At 41.4% G+C, this 26740-nt stretch overlaps 1 protein-coding gene across 1 annotated transcript in view; it reads right to left on the minus strand.

The window, feature by feature from the left end:
- Window positions 1-13824, minus strand: part of TUBGCP3 (tubulin gamma complex component 3) — a 51951-nt gene extending 38127 nt beyond the window's left edge. The window contains exons 1-2 of the mRNA XM_062619578.1: window positions 13499-13824; window positions 1744-1851 (exon numbers count right to left, since the gene is read on the minus strand). Coding sequence (XP_062475562.1) covers window positions 1744-1851; window positions 13499-13574 — 184 coding nt within the window. The 5' untranslated portion in view covers window positions 13575-13824. The remainder of the gene's footprint in view (window positions 1-1743; window positions 1852-13498) is intronic.
- Window positions 13825-26740: the final 12916 nt, after the last annotated feature.

Raw genomic sequence — 26740 nt, forward strand, 5'->3', positions numbered from 1 at the left:
ACAGTTTTGCCTGTTTTCATGTTATCTGCATTCCAGCCCTGAAAATTCTTACATCAAAAGTGATGCAATGAAAGTGCCTGTTTTTCTTTAAGCAGTCAAAATATCCACTTTCTAAGTAAGTGCCCCTTTGAAGTCTAGTCTGCCATTCTGTAGGCTTAGGGAATTACAACACAACTGAAAGCAGGTAAGAGCCTGCTTAAACAGGTTAAAGAATGCCATCATGCCCTTCACAAAAGTAAATGTAATTGTTCCTATTTTAAGCAATAAAAGAAAGAAACAAAAGTAGTAGTGCCACTTGCTCAGTCAAACAGAATTCCAAGGCCACATAACTTTTATGTATTAAGAAAAATAACAGTCTCAATCACTACCAGTTAAGTAACAGTAGTCTTTGCTCAGAGGAAAACACCTTCAAACATTAAGATGCCTTCAGAAAAGTCATGCCACATCAGAGCCATGTTTAAAAAAAAAAAAACACGAAAAAACCAAAAACATGTGAAGAAACCTTAATAAAAGAAATGCTGTTAAAGTGTTAATCAGCATCAAAAGCCACTGCTAAGGACACTGCCAAATATGTGGCATGCATCTGGCAAATTCCTGCACAAGAACTCCAGAATAATTGTAAAATTAGAATGATATACCCAGCCACTTGTTACATGACTACTAACATCAGCCTACAAACTGAAGTTGAGGAAAAGGAAGATGAGGTAGATATCACTCTTCAAAACTCCTGGCAATAGGGTCAAAGAACATATGCTGTGTTGTTTAGTATTAGCCAAAGCATGTAGAAACTCATGCAGAAAGTGTACACTGTAGATTTTGGTCTTTTGAAGTTGCATCTAGAGAAATTCTAATGGGCTTATCTGTCTATCAGCAAGTCATGGAAGCTCTGTGTTACTGAAAAATACACATGTACTTTAAAACATCTAGAACCACTGACTTCAGTTATCCTAATTCAGCCTCCCTGACTGAACTTTCAAAGCTCAAATATGATGCTTTAGTTTAATTAGCATACTCCAATTAATTGTTTCTGGACATTCTACTGTAGAGCAGATGATCTGCTGAAAGCAGTATTTGGCTATTTGGCTTTTCAAGAAGAATGCATCACATCGCCATTGGATTCACACATCGCAACACGTGACTCAGAGCAGCACAGAATACAATGGAATGTAACTGCGATGTAACTTACACTGTCAGGGTCTAATGTTTTGGTTTGAGAAGGTGGTTGCAGAAAACTTGTAGAGAAGCTAAAGGCAAGAAATATCCGGCAAATCACATGAACAATTCCATCAATTCCCAGGATGCTCATTCAGCAACTTTCACACAGATGCTCTTGAAGTTAATTGTGCCAAAAGTGTAGTATTTATAAAGTGCGCATCACTAAAATATCAGTCTTCTAAGAAGAACTACAAATTCATAACGTCTGAATATTATTAAAGGGAAATGAGTGCAATATTAATTGTTTACTTTCATGGTAACTAAGATACAAAGTAAATTGCAGGAAGGGAAGTCTAAACTGAGCATTCAGAAAAATCTAGCTGTGAATACAAATAGCCGATCAGGAAAGCTCACTGGGGAATTAATGGAATTTCCATAATGAGATTTTCAGGGAGTGAGCATTAATAACAGACCAGATAACTGTCTGTGAGGTAGAGCTGTCCCATTTTCAGAGGAACAAACTGATCAGATTAACTTCTTGAAGAACTTCCATTCCTACGTCTAAGAAAGAAACAAAGATGCACTCACGTTCTTTCTTGATTTTCTCTGCTACAAGAAATTCATCCCGCTCAACAGTGGGAGCAAAGTTGCTTCCAATAACTCTCACAGCATACTGAAATTGTTGGGCTGCATCAGCTGAAAGAAAAAAGAAAAAAAGGAAAACTCTTTCATTTCAGTTAAGCAGAGGGTTAATGTTCTATTAAATTTTTAAAAAGTTAGACATGAGATTATGTTGCTATGGCTGAACGTGGCATAAATGCTTAGATCAGATAATATTATGCTATAATCCTTAAACACACTTTTAACCAGAGGGCAGCAAAGTCCAGCTTACGCACGAATGTATTATCAATACTATAATACACTCTGCAAAATAACTGCACTTAAATTTGTGAATAAGCCTTTCCTCTTCTGTCCTGAAGGAAAAGACACTTAGCCCTACCCAGTTCTTGGACAGTATCAGCACACTTAAACTGGCTTTGCTCTTTCCCACAGACTGAAATGCTGCAGGCACTTGGAAAAAAAACTCACAATTCAGCTCACATACAGGAACAACATAGCCAGGTTCACCAGGCACACTCTCTTACCAGGCACCCAAACTGACAGATCTTTCCTTACATTCACAACAGTGGCTTTACCAGTTTGTGTGTTGTTTTCAGGTTTGGTTTTAAAACAGTTTATATGGTTTCACTGCTTAGGATCAAAGCTAGCTCAGAGGTACACAATAGATACTAATGTAGAGGTCATGAAGCAGCAATCTCCCTCCACTGCTCCTTCCTTATGCAATAATTCTATCTTTAATATTGTTGCCGAACAGCATTGTTTTAATGCAAATATCTCTGCTTTCTGGGAAGATTAACAGCCTGGTAACACTGAGATAAGGCCAGCTTAGTATTAATGCCTCTACAGCATAGTCATGTTGCCATTTATTGGCCTGAGAAAAAACAATCAAATGATAACCCCAAAGATATGTTAAGTGTCCTTGCAAAATATCAGATAAATTTCTATTCTCATATAGGAATAACTGTAATAACATCAGAGGAAAGGTACATAAGAAAAAGTGTAAATGAGCTGCATCAGCTACTTGGATCTTTAAATTTCGTGATTTCAGAAAAACAAAAACAAAAAACAACCAACAAAACAAGCACCTAAGCAATTCTGCATATTAAGTCTGTTTTGTATACAACAAAGGTATCAGACTCCTTGCATGTTTTATATCAGCCAGTTAAACAGTTAACTTTCAGAGAAAATTGTAAAGTAACGCAGCAATGGTTCAAGCTAAGGAAAAAGCAAGGATGCTGATCTGGACAAAATGAACAGAAAAACTGTGTAAGTAAAGGTCCACTAGAAGCAGAAATAGTTAAAGTATTGAATCATCTTAAGTTAAATAATATTTACAATTGAAAACCAAAATCACCTGGGAGAAACTAGGAGTCAATTATTTATTAAATGCATTAAAATCTCCAGGAATTTATGGAAAGGAGAAATCTGAAATCAGAATGTGCTACATCCTTTTTGAATGCCCATTTTTCTACTATCTTGTGATATAAATGCCACCTCACTGATCCTAAACTATTAGAATACAACTGTAGACCAGCAAACATTAACCAGTTCACTTAAAGCAGTACTTCACACAATCACGGAAAAAGTCTGCTCAGACAGAATCATTAATATTTAACAGTATTTGACAATACTGGCCTACAAAAGAAGCAAGGGTATCATTCCACTTTCAGAGGAGAAAATGACAATATCCAATCTACTGCAAGGTCACAAATCTGCATGACTTAAATGCCTCCCAGAAAGAATAGTTCTACTGTTAGACAAAGCAGCCTTTCATTTACAATAAGGACTTGAAAATATACGTACAAAATAATTAAATAGTCCAGCTATTTATAGTGTAAATTGATGACAAGGTGGGCAGAGTTAAGTATGAGGAAGTGTTTCTGAGTAGTTCTTAAGTATAATGCACATCATAACAGAGCTCCTCAGGATTTCAGAAAGTATTCTGCAATGGCAATTAAAGTCAAATACTGGAGTTACATAATCCCAAACAGTAATATAAGTTTTATCTTTTATTAATCCCATAGCTGTGCACAAAGCAGCAGTTAGGCAAGGGCTAGGCTTTTCTAGTAACTTAGAGATTTTTGGGATGTTGTTACAGCGACTTAACAGGGGCTACAAATAAAACACAAAATTGCTAAAAGAGCTCCAGGTCAAGCATCTATGATGAACTGAAGCCTGGTGAAGGATCAAGGGTTGATATCAAAGCACTTCATAAGTTATGAAATGTACCTAGGTTAAATAAAATCTCTCACTGATTATCCACTAAAAAGCAGGTAAGAATGGATCCAAATAAACTACTCCAATACAAGTTATAGGAAAAACTTAAGAGTAGGAAGCAGTAAAAAAAAAACAACCCCATAAACAGATGTTGTCTTCAAAAAGCTCAAAACAACAACCACACAGACCCAGCCACAACAAAGCCACAGGAATTGCCTCCTACAGTTCTTCCTCACTCATTAGATACGTTACCCTGGTATTTTAAAGAAAAGTGTATTCTGAAATTAAACTCTATGTCCACCTGCACCACTCTGCCCCTAAGGGATTGCCCTTGAACTTTTTTGGTTTGATTTCCTTAAATGAATTTGACAGAGGTCTCAAGGGTATCAAGTCAAACACGTTTCATAAACACTGGGGACTGGTAGAACAAACATCCAAACCTGGGGAAGAGAATGCTGTAAATCTCAGTGGTTAATTATTCCCTCTTGTTTGCCTGCACAGAATTAGCAATATCAAGTACCTGCCCAGAGCAGTGAACACAAAGGAACAGAGATGTAGAGAATGAGGGAAGAGGCATTTCTGAAGAGAACTACAGCAAATGAAAGTACAGGCTAACAGTACTACAGCTCAGGAATGCTGAGGGTTTACTGAAGAACTACAACATAAATCTACAGGAAATAAAGACATATTTCACTTTACTGAATGGACTTGTCTGCTACATGTTTAGGATCTTGCATTTTATCACAGTATGTTTATCTTAATGAGTGTTGAATAAGAAAATAAATAGTTGGATTAACAAAAATCTCTGGACAATTGAGCATTATTCAGATGCTTCTGCTAACTTGTATATGCTATGATACATACTGTGATTATCAGTAAGCTTAATGCTTGGTGAAAAAATTAAAAATCAGAGCATTACATTTTGTCTATTTACACTGAGGGATAGTGCACAATTTTCCATGTAAGCAATGCTGTATGTTTTATGTTTGTTTTTTTAAGTTATGTGGTTTCTAAGCAAACTGTTTCCTGTGTTTCAAAAGATTCAAGTGCTATGTTTCCCCTCTGTTGTTCCTGTGTTTTTTGGGGTTGCTTTGGGTTTGGATGGGATAGAGTTAATTTTCTTCCTAGTAGCTGGTACACTGCTGTGTTTTGGATTTATGGTGATAATAATGTTGATAAAACAGATGTTTTAGTTGCTGCTGAGCAGTGCCTACACAGAGTCAAGGCCTTTTCTGCTTCTCACCTCACCATTGAGCAGACTGGGGTGCAAAGAAGTTTGGAGGGGACACAGCCAGGACAGCTGACCCCAACTGACTCAGAGGATATCCCAGACCATGTGGCATCATGCTCAGCATATAAACAAAGCAAGCTGGCTGAGGGCTGCTGCTCAGGGACTGGCTGGCATCAGTCAGCAGGTGGTGAGCAATTGCACTGTGTATCACTTGTTTTGTATATTGTAATTCTTTTATCACTATTATTATTATTTTCCCTTCCTTTTCTGTCCTATTAAACAGTCTTTATCTCAAACCATACTCCCTTTTTCCTATCCCAGTTCTCTCCCACATTCCACCAGGCAGGGGAACAGGGAGCAAGGAAACGGCAGTATAGCATTTAGCTGCCTGCCGGGTGAAACCACAACAGGGTTTAGATTAAATTCACATGAACCAAGATTCAAACAATAAGAATGAAGGGGATTTACTGTCTTTAGTCACCTGATGAGTTAATTACAAAATCCAGCAAAGATGTGTACAAAGTCTCTAGGGATTCTCTGGAATTTCATTTTTCCAGAAGAACTGACTCAGAAAGACAGCCACAAGTTTGGGTGGTTTTTTTTTTTTTTTTTTTTGGGGGGGGGAAGTGTTGTATGGGTTTTTTGTTTGGGTATTTTTTTTGTTTGTTTTGTATTTGGTTTTGGTTTGTTTTTTTTTTATGGTGTTGGAATAGGAATTTACCTCAAAATAACAGAAGAAAATCACAGACTTTATCATTTGCATATTTTCCAATTTGCCTGCCTCTGACACTACAGCTTTTAGAAGACTACCTGTGCTTCTAGTCCTGTAGTATAAGGGAATGGTGATAGCAAGATTGAGAGACAAGAAAACAAAACAAAACAAAACCACATGAAAGTTTCTGGACAGAAACCTTGAATATTTAAACATAAGTCCTTAATCTAATTAAAAAAAACACAACAGAGACATTATTAATAGTAAGTAGCAGGGGTTTTTCATGTAATGGGTAAGTTTTAAGATACATAAAACCTTCCATTTCAACACCAACCACAGCAAGACTAGTTAAAGCACAGAAACTTAGTGTAGTCTTTTCCATACTGTCCTAACAAGTCACACACACAGAACCATAGAATGGTTAGGGTTGGTTAGGGCTGGAAAGGACCCTAAGATCATCTAGCTCCAACCCCCCTCCCACGGGCAGGGACACCTTCCACTAGGCCATGTCACCCAAGGCTCTGTCCAACCTGGCCTTGAACACTGCCAGGAATGGAGCATTATATCTCTAGCTGAGACTACAGTTCCATTAAAAAAAAATAAATCCTGATTATTAAACCTGTTACATTACTACCAATATGGTACAAACTTATCTGCTCTTTATACATACAGATTTGCACTGGCAATTCAGTAGCTTGGTAGCAAGACTGGGTTTTGTATTTTATTCAGATTTTCATGTTTTATTCATCTCAAGTCCAGCTTCTCTTTTATAAACAGAACTCCCTGCTGTGAGAGTTTCTTCAGCAGATTATTTCTTAAGAGTCTGTAAAATAACTTCAGTACCTAAAGTGATTAAACATAACTAGCTTAATATGGATATCTGTCAGTAAAATAAAAATTCATATAGTTTATTACTAATAGATACATTTAACTGCTTGTATCCTCAAAGAGCAACCATTATGACAACAGATGGGCTTAAAATACACACCTATCTATGTACATGTATATCCTTCTTCATCAAAAAAGTGATTATGGCATGATTCTTATTAAGTAACAGCAGGCTCAACATATCTGATGCATGAAACTGATTAAGCTGTTTGCAAGCTAAAGGGCAGAAAAACACACATCATAAGTTGTTTTCCAGAGGTCTGATCAGAGCAGTGAATGCAGACAGAAGCAGTCACTTCTCCTCAGACTATATCCCTTAAGTAATACACACATGTATACAGAATTAATGATACTGGAAAGCAGCCATAGAGCTGAACAAAGAAATTGCACTTGTGAATCACTAAAACAAATCCAAACAAAAGAAACAACTTTTCAAACCCCTCTGGTTTGAGCAGAACAATCTATCAATAATTCAAAGAGCTATACCCCACCCAGCCATTCAAACTTTCCTACAAACAATGCAGTATTAAAACTCAACTACTTCAAAAGACAGGTAATGGCATTTTAAAGCTGCAGAAGATACAAGTGTATCACATGCAAAAAATATGGAAGTGATGCACATGAAGAATTTGGTTTTAGAGAAAGCAAGGAGAAAAAGGACAAAAGACCAAGTCTAAAGGAAAAGTTAAAGACAATTGACCAGTATACTTTCCAAGAAGCCAGTATTCGAGAGGAAATGCTAAAATTCAACAAGTCATCTGCTAAAAAGAAACTTCTAACTTCACCTATAATTTTAGGAAGTGAACTGAAATTCACTTTACAGTCTTATACCTTTCTTTCAATGCCATTGGCTATGGAAGTTTCCAGAGGAAAACAGTAATACCCCTGAAAACCTAAGTGGCAATTGAGATAGTGTTTCAAAACATTAATGTGTTATGATTGTTGAAAGGAACCTTCTTTCACTGAAAGAAGACTTTGGCTAATTTGTCTGTAAGCATTATTTCTAAACTATAGGACAATTTTAAAGAATCAGTAATCACTTTCATTCTTGAAAGCCCTCAAAGATTACCAAACTCTCTCCATTATCTCTTCTTCCACTCAGCTTTTTGTCAGAAGGTTTAAATTCACAGAGAGGGGCATGCAACCCTGTAGAACTGCTGCAGTCTATGAATAAGGAAAAAAAAAAATTAAAATCATAAAAATTACTGCACAGGCAGGCAAGCACTCTGCAAGATCAGGTATTAATGTAAAAGTGAGGTGGATAGCCTGGATAAACACAGAAAGATTGATAATATGAGACTAGTACACTAGTTCATAGACACTGTGAGGACATGCGGAACAAAGAAGTCACCAAGGGCTCCAACCGCAGAGTGCAGAGATGCCCAAGTAATTGCAGTGGGCATCACGGGAAATTAGCTTTAAGTCTCTACTAGAGAAATGGCTAAAGGACAGGAGCAGAGAGCTTTCACACCTTAGTTGTACCAAAAAATAAAAATAAAAACAACCTACATTTGAGGTAGATTTTTTTATTACCATTATTTTAAATAGAATTCTTCCACATAGCAGACCCTGTAATGAGTTTCTCAGAGGCACAGCTGCTAGCAAAAAATCAGTTACTAGACCTGTGCAGCTGACTGACTCGGGAAACAAAACAAGCCATCAACCTATTGTATGGTCTCAGAAAAGAAGTAATAGGGAGAGAGGATAGCTCCACCACTGGGAGCCTCTGCAGTCACATTCCAAAATAGCACAAATTCACTTCAACATAAATTTTTAACAATATTTATGTTGTTGGAAGGCCCCCTAAGGTCATCATGGGCAGAAATGAAAGAATCCTTGATGGAGCCTGCTGTCTGCTGGGTTTACAGAGGAGTTCAGGCATGGGATTGCAGAATGCAGACATGGATGCAGCGTTAAGACCACTCAAACCACATTAGCTCTAAGTGCACTATTATGATGCAGGCATTACATAAACGAACTCCTTCAGCTCTTTCTGAAGCCATAACATCCTCACAAACGTAATGAAGTGCTGAGAAGGAACATAGCTAAGTAGAACAAACATTCTGAAGTACAAGTTCAGGGAACGTGCAGGTAGGAAGAACCATTAGATTGTCAAATCTCAACTCCTTTCTATTACTTACCCATTACACTTCACCCAACTCTATTTAACTAGAACACTTATTCCAGGAAGGTATCAAAAGCTAGGATTTCAAGACATTCACAGCAGGCTAACTATGCAAATGGTTAAAGATGACTCTTTGCACCTAGCTTCAGCTTCTTGTTACAATTTTTTACTAGAAATTTCTCTACTAAATTTAAAGATATCTCAACTATCAAAGCTTTTTTCCCCTAAATTCTATAGAAGTAACTATAAACACCATAAATTACTTACCAAAAACTAAACTGCAACTTGTAAAGTTTGCTTCAAAAAAAGAGAATGAGTATATACAAAGCTGCCTAACTTCATCAGTACACAAGGAGGAGAGAAGCTGCACATAGACCACTAGCCACACCAAATACTATACTTCAATCTTATCCTGTGCGGAAAGGAAATTACAGCTACAAGCCTGAAGAACAGTAAGATGCTAAATAACTTGTCTGGTGGTTTCCTTACCACTGAGGAATATGTCCATCTATCTCCACACAGAGGATGCTGGTACTAACAAAATTCCTTTTTCTTTAATCATTACTTGGACATAGAAACAAGGGGGGTTGGGGATGGACACAGACACAACAATCACCATACAGGCCTTTCAGCTGAGACTCGTCACGTACACTTTTTGATTCACCAGTCACTATGCGCTCAAATCAATAGCTGAGCTAACAACAAACTAACATGCATACTGCAGTTGATCTTCAAGAGAAGTAATGTTAGAACAGTGAGCCTTCAGTGCTAGAGTCCCTCTGACTGTAACACACAAATACAGAGCAGAGTAAGGATGGGCTTCCAACCTGTCACAGGCATAAAAACATGTGTGTGATGGTAAATGTGGCAGACAACCCACACTATGCGTTTTGAGGTTGGTTTTGAAGTTTTTTACTTCAAAGAAGTCTTCAGACAACCCACAAGTGAACAGGTGTAGTGGACTACAGCTTACCGTGATGTTGGGCAAAATTTCACTTTTCATCAGTCACACATGCAAGAGATTTTAGTCACATTAGTAGAATCATACAGGAAAGGGTTTAAAAAAGCAAAAATCACAAAAATCAGTTTGCTTGCATGCTTTCATACATGTTGCTTGCAAATAAACTTCTTATTCCAGTCAGAAGAGACAGATGTATAGAAACCATGGCTTCAAAAAAAAGGCTAGATCCAAAGTCAGTAGAAGTGAACCACCTCTCCTCAATACTCATACCTTGACTGATAATCACAGAGGTTTCTGTTTCTATTCGCATGCTCTGTTTGACTTTTGTAAGTACCACAGACATAGACAAGATACTCAATACCTAGAAACAAGCTTAGACTGAGTTTAAATTCCAACCCCTTTCAAATCCAAGAGTCTCGAAAAGATTACGCAACATAGAATAATGTCCTCACAGAGGCCTCCACTACTTCAATAAAACAAGCCTTTTTTTTTTTTTTCTTTCTTTTTGTAGGCAGAACTAACACAATAATTTCAGATTTCTGGTAACAAAAAGTCTGAAGTGCTCTTAGGTAAGAACATACACCACTTGTATTAGAAAAAAGTTTTCAAGGGACGTTAAAAGCAAGAAACAGCATTAGAAGCGAAGCTATAATAGTACCTTAGAACTGTAGGCTAACTAATATAAAATATCCTTTAATATAGAGTTAGACAGGTCGCTAAAAGAAATGTGTGGTTACATAAAAACACAAGAGGTATTAAACAGTTCAGAAGCTACCTAACATGGGGGAGATAAAAGAAACACCACATCCTGATAAAATCTCACAACAGGAGTTCCTGTCACAGAATTATTACAGATTGACAATTTTGGAAATGGGAAATCTATGGCCTTGCAGAAGACTTAGACATAAAATGGAGAGGGAATGGATTTCGGAAAACAAAACACAGCAATCAACAGCTGTTGATCATAGAATAATTTAGGTTGGAAAAGATCCGCAAGATCACCTATCAACAGAATGTTTCTGTGAAGGAGTCCTAACTCAACATTTCAGGGAAGAGAAAGAGCTTGCAACTTCTTTACCTACTCTTCCAAGCTTCTCAGATGAACCACAGAACCACAAAATGGTTTGGGTTTGAAGACCACCTAGTACAACCCTCCTGCCAAGGGCAGGGGTATCTTTCACTAGATCAGGTTGCTCAAAGCCCTGTTTAACCTGACCTTCCAGGGATGGGGCATCCACAACTTATCTTGCGACCTTTTCCAGTGCTTTACCATCTTCATCATAAAAAAATTCTTCATTATGTCCAATCTAAACATAACTTCTTTCTGTTTAAAACTATTACCCTACGTCCTGTCACTTAAGGCCTTGGTAAAAAGTCTGTCATTCTTCTAAGCTCTAAGTACTGAAAAGCCACAATAAGGTCTCTTCAATAAGCCTTCTCTTTCCCAGGCTGAACAACCCAAATTGTCTCAGTCTTTCTTCATAGGAAAGGTGTTGCAGCCCTCTGATAATTTTCACGGCCCTCCACTGGACTTGCTTGAGTAGGTCCGCATCTCTTGTATTGGTAGCCCCAAAGATGAATGCATTACTCCAGGTGGGGTCTCACCTGAACAGAATAGAGGGGGAGAATCACCTCTCTTGACCTGAGGGGCATGCTTCTTTTTATGGAGGTCAGGATACAATTGGCTTTCTAGGCTGCAAGCACACATTGCTAGCTCACGTTCCGCTTTTCATCCACCAACACCCCCAAGTCCTTCTCTACAAAGCTGCTCTCAATCCATTCATCCCCCAGTCCATACTGATACTGGGGACTGCCCCAGTCCTGGGCAGGACCTTGCACTTGTTCTTATTGAACTTGGTGAGGTTCACACAGGCCCATCTCTCAAGCCTTCGAGGTCCCGCTGGATCGCATCCCTTCCCTAAGAACAGCAGCTGCACCACTCAGCTTGGTGTCATCTGCAAACCTGCTGAGGGTACACTCAATCAGATTATGTCATTAATAAAGACACTGACAAGCATCAGTCCCAATACAAATGCCTGAGAGTGACCATCTGTTACTGATCTCAATTTCAACATTGGGACATTAACTGCGACTCTTTGGATGTTGCCCATTCAGCCAGTTCTTTATCCACAAGTAGCTCACCCATTATACCAATACCTGTGCCATTTAGAGACAAGGATGGTGTATGAGTCTATGAGATACTGTCTCCAACAGACAGAAACAAAATTTGAAAGATGACAAGTATATATTTTCACCTTGTCACTCACTCATTTTCTAGACTTCTAAGATAGCAGTAACTCACACATAGACCATGGCTTAGTCAATTCAAACCCAATTTTTTGAAACAGGTCAATTATTAGAATTATTAGCTGCTGTCAGAAATACCTAAAAGTAACAGAAGAGACTTGCCAGAATAGTGGCATGGATAAAGAAAAGAACACATAAACAACTTTTCAGCCATTACTAATAAGGAAGAAGTAGATACAGGAAAATACATACAACAAAAGCTATGGCTATGGCTACAACTACATGACAGGAGGATGGAGCCAGGAGGTTGCTGGTCTCTGCTCCGAAGGTAAAAGTGACAGGACGAGGAAATGGCCTCAAGATGCACCAGGAAAGGTTTAGACTTGAGATGAGGAACAATGTCTTCCCCAAGGGGTGGTCTAGTATTGGAACAGGCTGCTCAGGGTAGAGTTACCATCCCCAGAAGCATTCACAAATCATGTAGACAAGACCCTTAGCGACATGGTTTAGTGGTGGCGCTGGCAGTGCTGGGGAATGGTTGGGCTTGAGGATCTTAAAGGTCTTTTCCAATCTGGTTGATTTTATGAAATTGTCTAGTGAGCAATGCTTATAAACAGAGCAACTTAAAAAGGAGACTTAGCCCATGTACCTCTTTCTTTCCACCCTCTGACTGCAAACTCAGACTGCTGTGACTAAAAAGTGTTTGCCTTGTTTGCAACAGATAGAAACTTATGCAAACAGGCAAGAGATTCACTCCCTGGCTAGAGGATCAAAGAACCACCAAGATGCAGAGAACCTGTGGAGGACCATGGGGATGGCAATGCTTCGACTGGAGCAGACACCGGAGGAAGGCGAAGGCACCTGAACGTGGACAGGAGCCACCTTTTGCCCCAAGCACCGCGGGAGCGGTGCCGTGTTCCCCACAGGGCAGGAGCGCCATCATCACCCCGCGATGCGCTCCGAGGGACGGGGCCGCTCATGGGCCGCCACAGCGCTCCCCAGCCGCCCGCAGGTCAGGCTCAGGCTGCCGCTGCCACCCCGCCAACAGCAGAGTCGCCCAGAGGCCCGGGGCGCATCGCCCGGGCTGCCAGCCCGCCTCCTCAAGCCCTGCCGCGACGGGCCGGGCCACAACCACGGGGACGAGGGGGACGCCCTTGGCGGCCGGTCAGGTCCGGCGGGGCCAGCACAGCTTCTCTCGGTGTCACCGGCGTCCCCCCGCCCCGGCATCCCCTCTCCCCGCCGGGCTCGCACACCCTCCTCGTCGCATCCCTCCTCCACCCACCCCGCTGCCGGTAGCTTTATCGGCTGCTGGCGGAGGGAATGGCGCGAGAGAGCCGTTACCTTCGCTTTTGCCCAGGATGCGGCAGCAGAGGTTCTGCAGCAAAACGTTGGGGGATTTTTGGTCCGGGGTCGCCATCGCCGCCCGGGAGGCAGGAGGTGTGTGTAGCGGGGGAGCGGGCTGCGCAGCCGGAGGCACGGCGGGATGACAGCGGAAGGGAGGAGAAGAAGCGCGCCCCTCCCGCTAAGCAGCGCAAGGACCCGGCAGCACCGGCCACCGCCGCCTTAGGGCGCCATTTTAACAGAACCCGCCGAAAGCCGCATCGGCGGCAGCCAGGCACCCACAATGCCCCAGCGCGCCGGGCGGCATCGGAGCGCGCCTCCGGGAACACGCTCCGCCGCGCCGCCGCCCCCCTGGCCCGGGGGTTCCGGGGCAGGCGACAGACACATGCATACACACACAGGGACACACGTCCCTTTCCGCCGCAGCCCCGTGCAGGATCCGAGCTGCCGCCGAGCCCGGGGCACCCGCGAGGAGGGCACGCAGGGGTGGGGAGGGCCTGGCTGTCCTGAGGCAACGCGGTGGCAACCGGGCCTAGGCCAGTGCTGCAACACCTGCAATCCGCGCCAACCCTGGCCGAAAGTGTCCCCTGAATTCCCAAAATTAAATAGAAAATTCCCATTCTGCAACAGCATTTGAGTTTCCCCAAAAGCTGGGGAGATCAGGCTCATTCATTCCTCCTCAGAGAAGAACAAGCGGGGTGACTGCACTTGCTGTGACTCACAGCCCTGGGGAGCTTGGTAACGTTGGTAACTTTTCCACACAAAGTAGTTATGAATCATAGAATCAAGTAGGTTGGAAAAGAACTTGAAGATCATCAAGTCCAACCGTTACCCCAGGACTGCCAAGCCTAAAGCTAAAGCATGTCACTACACTGGTTTTGATGCCTCCAATGATGGTGACTGCACAACCTCCCTGGGCAGCCTGTTCCAAAATCTCATCACCCTTTCGGTGAAGAAGTTTTTCCTAATATCCAGTCTAAACCTCCCCTGGCATGGCTTGAGGCTGTTACCTGCAGATCTGGAAAAATGTGTGAAGTTCTGTTGTCCCAAATCTGGGTTCTTTCACCAGGTTTGCAAGAAGCCAATAAACACACAGGGCCAAGGTGTTTATTTCACGTCTGCAGAGATGGGTGCTAGGTGGTAATACCACAAAACTAGTACACCAAAGCTTCCCAAACCACAATTATTTATACACACTGAACATTAACATATTCAATATCCTAATACATATGTATTGTTATTCACTCTTATGATTGGCTAAAACTGACTCACCTAACATAGAATGATTAGGGTTGGAAAAGACCTTAAGATCGTATAGTTCCAACCCGTGACATGGGCAGGGATGCCTCACATTAGACCAGGTTGCTCAAGGCCCTGTCCATCGTGGCTTTCAACACTGCCAGGGATGGAGCAGCCACAGCTTCCTTGGGCAGCCTATTCCAGTGCCTCACTGATCTTACAGGAAGGAACTCCTTCCTTATATCCAACCTAAATCTCCCCTTATAAGAGTTTCACTTTCTTAATCTTTTGAGGATGTGGTATACCTGGGGTAGGTGGTCTATGAATTGGTGGTCATGATCTCCTCTTGTCATTATTACTTTTCCCCCCTTGTTTCATCTGGTTTGGCCGCTGTAAACAGTACTTTGCTGACTGTTGCCCTAACATCATTCACTTCTACAGTCATCATCTGAGACATATATAAGTTGCTACCCATTGTTAAAATTTCAGCAAGTCCACCAAGCAATGTGGCTAAGTTAATGTTAGCCTTTAAGTTCATAAAGATAAGTTGATGAGTCGATCAGATTAAGTCCATCAGGTACTACATCCACATTCATCCCTCAGCCTTGAGGCTGGGCAGCCCTAGTCCCCTGCGAAGGTCTTGGCCTCCAATGGGCAAAACAGAGCTTGTCAGGCTTGTCATCCCCTAACATGGACACAGACTTCACAAGACATCTGTCTTCCATTTCTTTTACTTAGTAAATTCACACTGGGTCCAGCCCAAAATACATATTTAGAGAGTAATTATTCTGCTGTGCTGCCGGAGCTCTGTCTAACCCACCTCTGCTCTGTCCTGTAAGAGATGCTTTGAACACTGGAGTAGCCAGGTGGGCTTGGTGCCCCGCTGTCTGTAAACAAATATTCAATCAAAATATTTTGATATAAATACATGCCTACTGTGCAGTACACTTTCTGGCAGCACCTGTTGGCTTCATTATCTCTTCATAGAGTAGCTATGATATTGTGTGTATTCCTTCCGCAGACACACATGCAGGCCTTTCCTTATGGGAACATTATAGATGTAAATGGTGGCTTATCACTAGCATTACTGACAGTGACTTGATGGCACTCTTGTCACATTAATCTTGATGGCAAGTGCAGAACTGAAATTCATTGAGGATGTATGGGGTTTTGTCACTTGGAATATTGTAGTTGAACTATCATAGTCTCACCACTCAGATTATACTCTTCAAATCTTAGTGATACTTTGTTTAGGCTCTTTTGAGAAGTACGGTAGAACCCAAAATTAATAGTTACCAGAACTTTATCCCATGTGAATAAAGCCGGAGGGGGGGAGAGAGAAAACTGCATCTCTAATAATTCTCTAAGAAAGACTTCAGAGATGGTGTGCCATATTTTTGTACCAAGCAGCAGACTTTCTCTTCCATTCTCCATCTGAAGCAAACACAGTTGTTGTCCTACAAAAAGCCAGTGGGTCACTACTGCTGATGATCGCTCCAGATTTAGATTCCATCGTGGAAGGTGTTAATCTATCAAGCAGCAAATATGGTTGTTCACATGGAAAAAAAACAAAAACACCACTTTGACAATAATAACAGGAAGCGATGTTCTTTTACAAAATCTTTACATTCCAAGGGAATCCAGTCACTCACAAATATCCTGTTACTGCTTTCAAGTGGACGTTAGTAATTATCTCTGGTTATGCTGGTCATTTTACCTGTGGCAATAGTGTCACCATTCTAGAATCAAAACATATTACGGAGCAGCACAATAAGAACATGCCATTAAAATGTGCTCAATTGTGTGTGCCTGCAAGCAAAGGTACAATTACTAATTTAAGCTTTTCAACTTCAGCAAAACTACATCCTACATTATGTTTCTGAAGCACTGTAATAGCTGACAATTACATTACTGGGAATGTATTCTTTCATTTCTAGCCCCTTTTTCTAACAAAAGGAGGCTCAGCAGTTACTCTCTGTCTGTGCCTCCTCATAACTCTTGGATCTCTTCACCAATTTTAAACAAATTTAGTAGAGGGGTGGAATTCTTAAGGATATTACTTAAGAAAAATCTAATGAAATTAGTCAGTGAGAGTATTAAGGTCAAATTAGTGCCCCCTTGAAAAGAAAGGTAAGGAGAACTTAGTTATCCCTATTGTGTTTGCTGTTAGCAAAGCAGCTGATTGGTATGCGCACCCTGGACAGCTAGGTATATACACCTAGCTCTGAACCTTTCTTGCCAAGCCTGATGGATGATGCAGGAGCCAAAGGTGTAAAGGAGAGAGAGCTCTGGAGATAATGTGGAAAGTGAGCAGAAAGAGGCAAGAGGGATGCAAATTGCTGGGAAATGGAGGAAGCAAAGTTTCATTAGTTCTGCTGCTCACAGATAGATCTCCTTGCTTTTCTCTTAATGAAAATAATTAATCCTGCAATCCTCTTTAGAAATGCTAATTCTGATAAGGCAGGTTGCTAACATATGCAGGTTATTGTGGTTTTACCAGCTCCAGTGCAGCTTAAATCAGCTTATTATGTCCTCCAGCATTTTTATGACATAGAGAATCTTATTTCATTTTTGAAAATTGAGAAAAAGAAAATACTCACTATTTTTGCTTACTGTATAGCTGTAAACTTAGTTCACCTTGCTGCTTGGCCTCTGAGCATCAGACTATGAAAAAAAAGCAATAGCTGCTCAGATTTTTCATAGTACAGAAAATTCATAAGTTAACATAGATAAATGCATGCTTTTAGAAGTATGACAGTGACTGACTTACAAGGAATTCAGTTTATCCACAGAAGCTTAAAAAAACTTGTGTTCAGAGCTGCTACATAAAGAACATATTTTTGCTGTTACATAGCTTTATAGCAGAAGAATGTACAGTGAGATCCAGCAGGAGATGAAAGTTGAAGCTTGCCAAAAATAAGGCTAGTAAAAAAAAGAAAGGGTTTAATTCAATAGGGATGTTCAACCAGTAGAGAGAGGTGTTTAAGAGCATGGCACTTTCTCCAGATCTCAAACATTTTAAATCAGCCTTCTGTTACAGGCCTAGTGAGCAGATAGAAACTGATACAAAAGCAACTGAGTTGTGTTTATGTTGTGCAGAAGATCAGACTGGAGGGTATCGTAATCCCTTTTGGTCTTAAGCTTTCTAAATTTAAGTAATAATGCTAAGAAAAGATTCCTACCCTTATAAAAAACCTTAGGATTAATTGTTCTGGTTTTCTCAACTCCTTCATGGTTATGTCTACAGGACACAATACCTTAGACAGCACTAGCTGTTGGTGGGACAGCCAAATCATGAGTAGAGCATCATGCTGACATCTCTAGCATTCCACTGTGCCAGATTGACTTTTTTGTGTCATATAAGAATTATATGCCAAGAATTATAGTGGCTGCAGACAGTGGAGGATACTATCTGTGCCTTACTTAGCATATCACAGCCCTGAAGGAGCAGCATCTGGGTCTGCTGGTTCTGACACCATCTGACTTCTGTACCGCAGCATATATTTTCCACATAGGCAGCCCTATAACAGCCTAGAGCCCTGCTATGTTGAGTCTGCAGTATGAAGGGGAAGGCCGTGTTTCTGAAGGGCGTGTTCCAGAAAGAGGTGCTGTGGCTTGATTTCTGATAGATTTTTCCCTTTGCACAAGTAGGCCTTAGGTGAAGAGGGAGTTTTATCCAAGTTTAACTCTCCTGAGTGTCTTAGTTCTGCATTGCAGCCTGCTTACTGGGACTTTCACAATATTACTACTACCTCTCCATTTTCTAAACTCTTCACTTTAGCTGTTCTGTTGACTGAGAAGCCTGAAGTGTGTTTCAAAATGCTGTACACCTACAGAAAGGTCCACTGGATTGGCATTTGTATCAAAAAAGAAACCTGTGTTTTGAAATACTTAAGAGATGCCAGAAACTACGATTTAAGCTATATAAGGGCAAAACTAAGGACTTTTTTTTTTTTTTCTATTTTGGAATTCTGCTCAGTATTTAGAGTAAAGCAACAGTTCAAGATGTAATACTAGCTATCCTATAAATTGGAACCTGTAGTAATGTTTTGCTTCTCAGAACAGTTGTTTCCTCTGGTGGTGCTGCCACGACCTGATAAGTTTTTGTTTTATCAGTCCAGTACTTCTTAGCCATAAACAGAATTCTTTTCCAACATGAAGATATACAGACAGGCACACACTGAAACCCACTCAATATTAAATGTTACTGATCATGGAGGGGAGAACAGCATTATATATCTTCTCAATTAATAGTAAAACTGCAGCCAGCAAACAGGCATTCCAGCAAGCTCGGTAAAACTACCAGGTTTCTGTGTGCCCATAGTGCCACAGTCTTGTTACAGAGTTGCAGTAAAGAAGTCTCATTGAATCATCTTGTACCAGAAAGTGATTTGATGAAACTGTTTTGCAAAAATGCTTCTATTTTGTCAACACCCCCCCCCCCCCCCCAAATGCTGTTAAAAGGTTTTGAAAATTAAAGCCACCTTGTGACAACTATTTAATTTTAAAAAGGAGATCAATAATTTTGGAAGGGAGCCTGGAAAATGAAGTTCTGTAATAAGAGTGAGTTAATATTTCCAAATATATGTTTCATTTTGTATACAACGTCATATTTTCAATAGTTTTGACCATATCTGGCTTCAGTATTTTAGAGCAAAGGGTTTTGATCTTTCTCAGCCCCAGACAAAGGAGGGGAGTGGAAACTATCAAAATAAGATACTGAATATAAAAATAGCATGTAGCAGACCAGTCAAAATGTACCGATGTATTTATCCTTTAGAGTTTGGCCAATGCCAACTCATGAAGCTCAGCAAAGCAAAGTACAAGGTCCTACATGTGGGTCCGGGCAATCCCAGGCACAGCTACAGGCTGGGTGGAGAAGAGATTCAGAGCAGGCTTGCGGAGAAGGACCTGGGGGTGTTGATCAAATATGAGCTGGCTTCAGTGTGCACTCACCTCCCAGAAACCAGTGCAGCAGGAGGGCCAGGAGACCTCCTTGGATGGATAAGGAGCTCCTGAGGAAAATTCAATTGAAAAAAGAGGCTTATAATAATTGGAAGCAAGGACAGGTGGCATGGGAAGAGTACAGGGATGTTGTCCGAGAAGCTAGGGACCAGGTTAGGAAAGCTAAGGCTCAGTTAGAATTAAACTTAGCTAGAGGTATTAAAGATAACAGGAAGGGATTCTACAGGTATGTAGCAAATAAAAAACAGACTAGGGAGAACGTAGGCCCCCTCAGGAAGCTCTTGGGAGAACTGGCTACACGGGATTTGGAGAAGGCTGAGGTTCTGAATGACTTCTTTGCCTCGGTCTTCACTGGCAAAGGCTCTGACCACAGCACCCAAGTCTTGGAAGGCAGATGCAAGGGCTGTGAGAATGAGGACCTTGTGCCCACTGTAGGAGAGGAACTGGTTCGAGACCATCTTAAAAAACTGAATGTGCACAAATCTGTGGGTCCTGATGAGATCCATCCATGGGTCCTGAAGGAGCTGGTGAATGAAGTTGTGAAGCCGCTGGCCATCATATTTGAAAAATCATGGCAGTCAGGTGAAGTTCCCGATGACTGGAAAAAGGGAAATATAACCCCCATTTTCAAGAAGGGGAAAATGGATGACCCGGGGAATTGCAGACCAGTCAGTCTCACCTCTGTGCCTGGCAAAATCTTGGAGCAGATTCTCCTGGAAGGCATGCTAAGGCACATGAAAATCAACCAGGTGCTTGGTGACAGCCAGCATGGCTTCACTAAGGGGAAATCCTGCCTGACCAATTTGGTGGCCTTCTATGATGGGGCTACAGAACTGATGGACAGGGGTAGAGCAGCTGACGCAATCTACCTGGACTTCTGCAAAGCGTTCGACACTGTCCCACACGACATCCTTGTCTCTAAATTGGAGCGACATCAATTTGATGGATGGACCACTCAGTGGATAAAGAACTGGCTGGATGACCGCACACAAAGAGCTGTGGTCAGTGGCTCAATGTCCAGCTGGAGACCAGTAACGAGTGGTGTCCCTCAAGGATCGGTGTTGGGACCGGTCTTGTTCAACATCTTTGTCGCTGACATGGCCAGTGAGATTGAGTGCGCCCTCAGCAAGTTTGCTGATGACACCAAGCTGTGTGGTTCGGTTGATAGGCTGGAGGGAAGGAATGCCATCCAGAGGGACCTTGACACGCTTGTGAGGTGGGCTGATGCCAACCTCATGAAGTTTAACCATGCCAAGTGCAAGGTCCTACACCTGGGTCGGAGCAATCCCAGGCACAGCTACAGGTTGGGCAGAGAAGAGATTCAGAGCAGCCCTGAGGAGGAGGACTTGGGGGTGTTGGTCGATGAGAAAATGAACATGAGCCGGCTTCAGTGTGCGCTCGCAGCCCAGAAAGCCAACTGTATCCTGGGCTGAATCAAAAGGAGCGTGACCAGCAGGTCAAAGGAGGTGATCCTGCCCCTCTACTCTGCTCTCATGAGACCTCACCTGGAGTATTGTGTGCAGTTCTGGTGTCCTCAGCATAAAAAGGACATGGAGCTGTTGGAACAAGTCCAGAGAAGGGCCACGAGGATGATCAGGGGACTGGAGCACCTCCTGTATGAAGATAGGCTGAGGAAGTTGGGGCTGTTTAGCCTGGAGAAGAGAAGGCTGAGTGGAGACCTCATGGCATCCTTCCAGTGTCTGGCCTATAGGGATGCTGGAGAGGGACTCTTCATTAGAGACTGTAGTGACAGGACAAGGGGTAACGGGTTCAAACTTAAACAGGGGAAGTTTAGATTGGATATAGGAAGGAAATTCTTTCCTGTTAGGGTGGTGAGGCACTGGAAAGGTTTGCCCAGGGAGGTTGTGAATGATCCATCCTTGGCAGTGTTCAAGGCCAGGTTGGACGAGGCCTTGGGTGATATGATTTAGTGTAGGGTGTACCTCCCCATGGCAGGGGGGTTGGAACTTGATGATCTTAAGGTCCTTTCCAACCCTAACTATTCTATGATTCTATGTCCTGGGCTGCATCAAAAGGAGCGTCACCAGCAGGTTGAAGGAGGTTATCCTGCCCCTCTACTCTGCTCTCATGAGACCTCACTGGGAGTATTGTGTGCACTTCTGGTGTCCTCAACATAAAAAGGACATGGAACTGTTGGAACAAGTCATGGGGAAGGTCATGAGGATGATCAGGGGACTGGAGCACCTCCCATATGAAGACAGGCTGAGAAAGTTGGGGCTGTTCAGCCTGAAGAAGAGAAGGTTGCGTGAAGACCTCATAGCAGCCTTCCAGTATCTGAAGGGGGTCTACAAGGATGCTGGGGAGGGACTCTTCATTAAGGACTGCACTGATAGGACAAGGGGTAGTGGCTTCAAGCTTAAAGAGGGAAAGTTCAGATTGGATATAAGAAAGAAATTCTTTACTCTGAGGGTAGTGAGGCCCTGGAATATTTTGCCCAGAGAAGTTGTGGCTGCCCCATCCCTGGCAGTGTTCAAGGCCAGGCTGGATGGGGCTTGGAGCAACCTGGTCTGAGGGAAGGTGTCACTGGCCATGGTAGGGGGGTTAGAACTAGGTGATCTTAAGGTCCTTTCCAATCCGAACCATTCTATGATTCTATGTGGTAATACCACTAGGCAAAAGTAACTCATTAAAGTAGCATAAGTCAGTAACAAAGCTCTACAAAGCATTGCAATACTGTACAAGCAGGAATGACAAGCTAATTGGAGTTTTCTGATCAATTTTCTCCTTTAGTGTTGTTTTAGCTAATTTCACTATAAAGCAATAAGTTCAGAGGGTTTTTTTCATTTTCTTTGCTTTTAACCTTACTTTGCTTTTAACCTTACTTTAAACTTACTCTATTAACCTTACTTTGCTTGCTCATTTCCCCAGGTGCATATTTCTCATGCCAATAGCAACTCTCACATCTGTGTTAGCTGAAAGCCTCAAGGTCAAGGTTTGGGTTTTAATCCTTGTCACAGGGGAGAAGAGACAGCAACCAGTTGGCAAAGAAGGATTCAATTCTTCCCATGCTTTTGTTTTAAATACTAAAAACATTAATATCTGATAAGCAAATGTCATGTTGTGGTTGTTATATTTGAACTAGCTGTATTTAAGCAGTTTTCTGACTATCTACTCTTTAAGGGGTCACTCTGAAGATTTCATTCTCTAATGCTTTTTAAAGTGCTTATTGATTTTTCTGCTCTCCTCTCAGTATTTGGAGAGTTTTTATGATACTGATTTTTTTCCTTTCCAGTGAACTAGTGAAGAAAATGCTGAAAGTAGCTGTACCTCTAGCTGTGTCAAATGTATAGGGTAAACACTTTTAAAAATAGAGGGAAACATTTTCTTTTTCTTTCCTGCAGGTTTATTTTGAGTATAGCAATTAGTCACTTCGTAACAATATGTACTATACTTCCACACAAAAGTGACTGTCAAGGTAACAATATCCCCTGCAGGATACATCTTGAGTTTCATTTTCCTACAAATATTAGAAGAAGAATTTCTATTCACTTAGTGAATTCTATGTATTCATTAAGCTGATCAACCATTTCTTAAAGTCCGTTTCATACCAGCCTGAGCTTTTTTTCATTAAAATTCTTGGAGATTACTGACTTCATTCACAGTATTGGGAGGAATCAGTGTATATTATTATATTTTTGTAAGGAAACAAACTTCAATCCATAGCCTTCTTAAGAGCATAAGAACAATCCCTAGTGTTCAAGTCTGCCACATTCTAGCCAGATGATTAAGACCCTGTGTATCTAAATTAGTGAATACAGTATTTTTCTCTGCTTCCTGCATTGAACTGTTGAATGGTTTTGCTGTGCCTAGTTGAGAAGCTATTCTACTCTATTAAGTTAAAAGTTGCAATAAATTGGTCTGAGAAAGTGACTTTTAAGGCCTGAATTTACAAAGTGATGGATGTAGGGAGATGGGTCCTCATGGCTGTTAAAACATTGGGTTTTAGACTTCTAAATGTGTTTATGAATCCAAGGCTACACTGCATGCTCCCAGATGCTCAGATTCGAAGATGCTATAGAATTTCTAAGTACATCTTATTATTACCACTGTTGAACTGGTAGAAATAGAGGGGCTATAGGCAAAAAGAGCAGCACAGGAGCTACAGATATTCTTAGGTGTGAGATTTAGCAGGGGAGCCAGGCTTGGTTCCTACCTGCAGGAAAGTTTCTCTACTCTATGACAAGTTAGTTTTTTGTAGGAAACATTTTTGTGTTATACTGTTCAAAATTTTCTTAAATATAATAGGCAGTGGGTTAGAAACTAATCTCAACACTTTCTCCTTCCTGAAAATCTGTGGCAGTTAAAAGCATATTCTCAGAGAGTCAGGCTCCCGGAGACAGACATATATACAGATGAAAGATACAACCGGATAGTAACAGGAGCCTTTGAGAATGAGGTTTGTTGGCTCTTTTTCTTGGGTTTCCTCTGTGTGATTAGATCAGCTCTTAACTGAGAGCCTGTGTAGACACATCCCATGCTTCCATTTATAATAACAGTTGGATAATACCTTCCATCTCAGCACAAACATTTTTAGTATTCTCTGAGGCAGAAAAGGGTTACAATCCCCATTTTATACTGAATAAAATATGGAGAGCCACAGATGAAGCATTCTGCCCAAGGTTATAAAGGAAATATCTGTCCAGCCTGGGAATATAACCCAGACACTCTCTTCTTATTATACGTGAACCACTGAGATGTCTTTCCTTCCTACTTAGAATGCTTTCAGTGTTTTTAAATGCTGCAATTATCCTTTGACGGCTTTCTATTTAAAGACAGGGATATGTACTCAGCACATCTCTAGAAGGCACACCAGCAGCATACATTTGTTACAAACAGATTGTTCAGGTTTCCTAAACTGGAAGGAAGAAGTCATTATTGTCTTTCCAATGCCAAAAGCATTTTAAAAGTCAGAAAAACCTCTAATCCTCAGTATGAGAAAAAATAATGAACAATATATTCCAAATAATTTAGAAAGAATAGTTTTTCATATGAAGAATGGAATTCACTGAATTACAATTACAGTTATCACTATTGCTTTATGAGGGAGAGAGTATAATAACAATGGCATAATATTTTTGTAAAAGTTGTCTAATAATCTTATTTTGGAATATCTTTTCTCCCAAATGAGTTGCTAGTAATTGAAAGAAATGAGATTTGCCTAAAGTTGCTTCTGATTTCTTACAACTGAATAGCAAGGATTATTGTCCTGCCTTATACAGACACTACGAGACAACCAAGTATGTGATCAAATAATCAAACAAACCAGAGTCCAGACCAGGATACTTTGCAGGTTCATTTAATTTCCCAGTCACTTCCTCTGCTGGACAGAAGCACAACATAAAACAGACAGAGCTGTTTATCAATTAAGATGGAAAAACATTATCCTGAGTAATTCTAACACGGTCAACTGGACAAAGAATTTCAACAACAAACCCTACTTGAGCTAATACTTGACATATCAGTGTTAGCTGAAAATCAGAAATTTCCTGAATTGTCTAATATAATGTAAGGAATCTAAATTCAGTTATGGGTACTTTAGGTTTCCAGGTGCCTACATATATTTGCCTAATATAAAGGTAGTCATGTTTATCATGAGAGGACTTCACAGTTGGGGAAAAACCAGCTGTGGCCGTGTAATTATAGACAGGCTGACATATCATAGAATCATAGAGTAGTTAGGGTTGGAAAGGACCTTAAGATCATCAAGTTCCAACCCCCTGCCATGGGCAGGGACACCTCACACTAAACCATGTCACCCAAGGCTTTGTCCAACCTGGCCTTGAACACCAGCAGTGATGGAGCATTCACAGCTTCCTTGAGCAACCCATTCCAGTGCTTCAACACCCTCACAGTAAAAAATTTCTTCCTTATATCCAATCTAAACTTCCCTGTTTAAGTTTGAACCCATTACCCCTGGTCCTGTCACTACAGTCCCTAATGAATAGTTCCTCCCCAGCATCTTTATAGGCCCCCTTCAGATACTGGAAGGCTGCTATGAGGTCTCCATGCAGCCTTGTCTTCTCCAGGCTGAACAGCCCCAACTTTCTCAGCCTGTCTTCATACAGGAGGTGCTCCAGCCCCCTGATCATCCTCATGGCCCTCCTCTGGACTTGCTCCAACAGTTCCATGTTGAGGACACCAGAAGTGCACACAGTACTCCAAGTGAGGTCTCACAAGAGCAGAGTAGAGGGGCAGGATCACCTCCTTCAACCTGCTGGTCACACTCCCTTTGATGCAGCCCAGGATACAGTTGGCTTTCTGGGCTGCAAGTGCACACTGAAGCCAGCTCATGTTCAGTTTCTCAGTATTCTTTCAGCATATGTGAGGCAGGAGTACTGCCATGCATTCAACCTTGGCTCAGGGTTCTCAATTCCCATTTGTTGTTACTATGTGAGGCCCTATGTTATTGGGAGCTATAGCAATTCTTTAACAAAGACAATACAACACCATCCCTGCATTTATCTAGCCCATACTTATTAACTGTGTTGCACTGATGTTGATTCTTTAAAAGGTTAGGTGATTAGGAGAAATCACAAATTTCTTCATAATGTGCCACAGTATTACAACCTTACCTGTGCTTATCTGTTGACATCTGCTGCAGCATGGCTGTAGAGACTACTGCCCATGGACCAGGTGATATTAGTTACTTGGGAGTACAGCACTGCTCACATCTGGGCCCTGCATGTTGCCTACAGGATTGCTCACATCTGGGCACCACACATTGGCTACTTCTACATGGAAAGCAGGGTACAGGGAGGAGGCTACTGGGTGCCCAGGGCTTGTTCCAGTACAGAGTTGGGATCTTCAAGGCTTACTTTTGTGAGAAATTACTCTGTGTGTTACATGTCAATGTAGTTATAATTCCAGATGACAGACTCCAGATATCTTCATGCAGAATAGTGGAAAGAAGTTCTGAGGGGGCTGTTTGTGAAAAATAATGTAATAAGGGAACTATGTTACTAAGTACTGGCTCAGCTAATACAGTGCGTGCATCTGCTAATCATAAATTTTCTCTCA

This window comes from Pezoporus occidentalis, unplaced genomic scaffold (genome assembly GCF_034315485.1).
Source record: "Pezoporus occidentalis ecotype Australia unplaced genomic scaffold, CSIRO_AGI_Poc_V1 ctg105, whole genome shotgun sequence".
Lineage (NCBI taxonomy): Eukaryota > Metazoa > Chordata > Aves > Psittaciformes > Psittacidae > Pezoporus > Pezoporus occidentalis.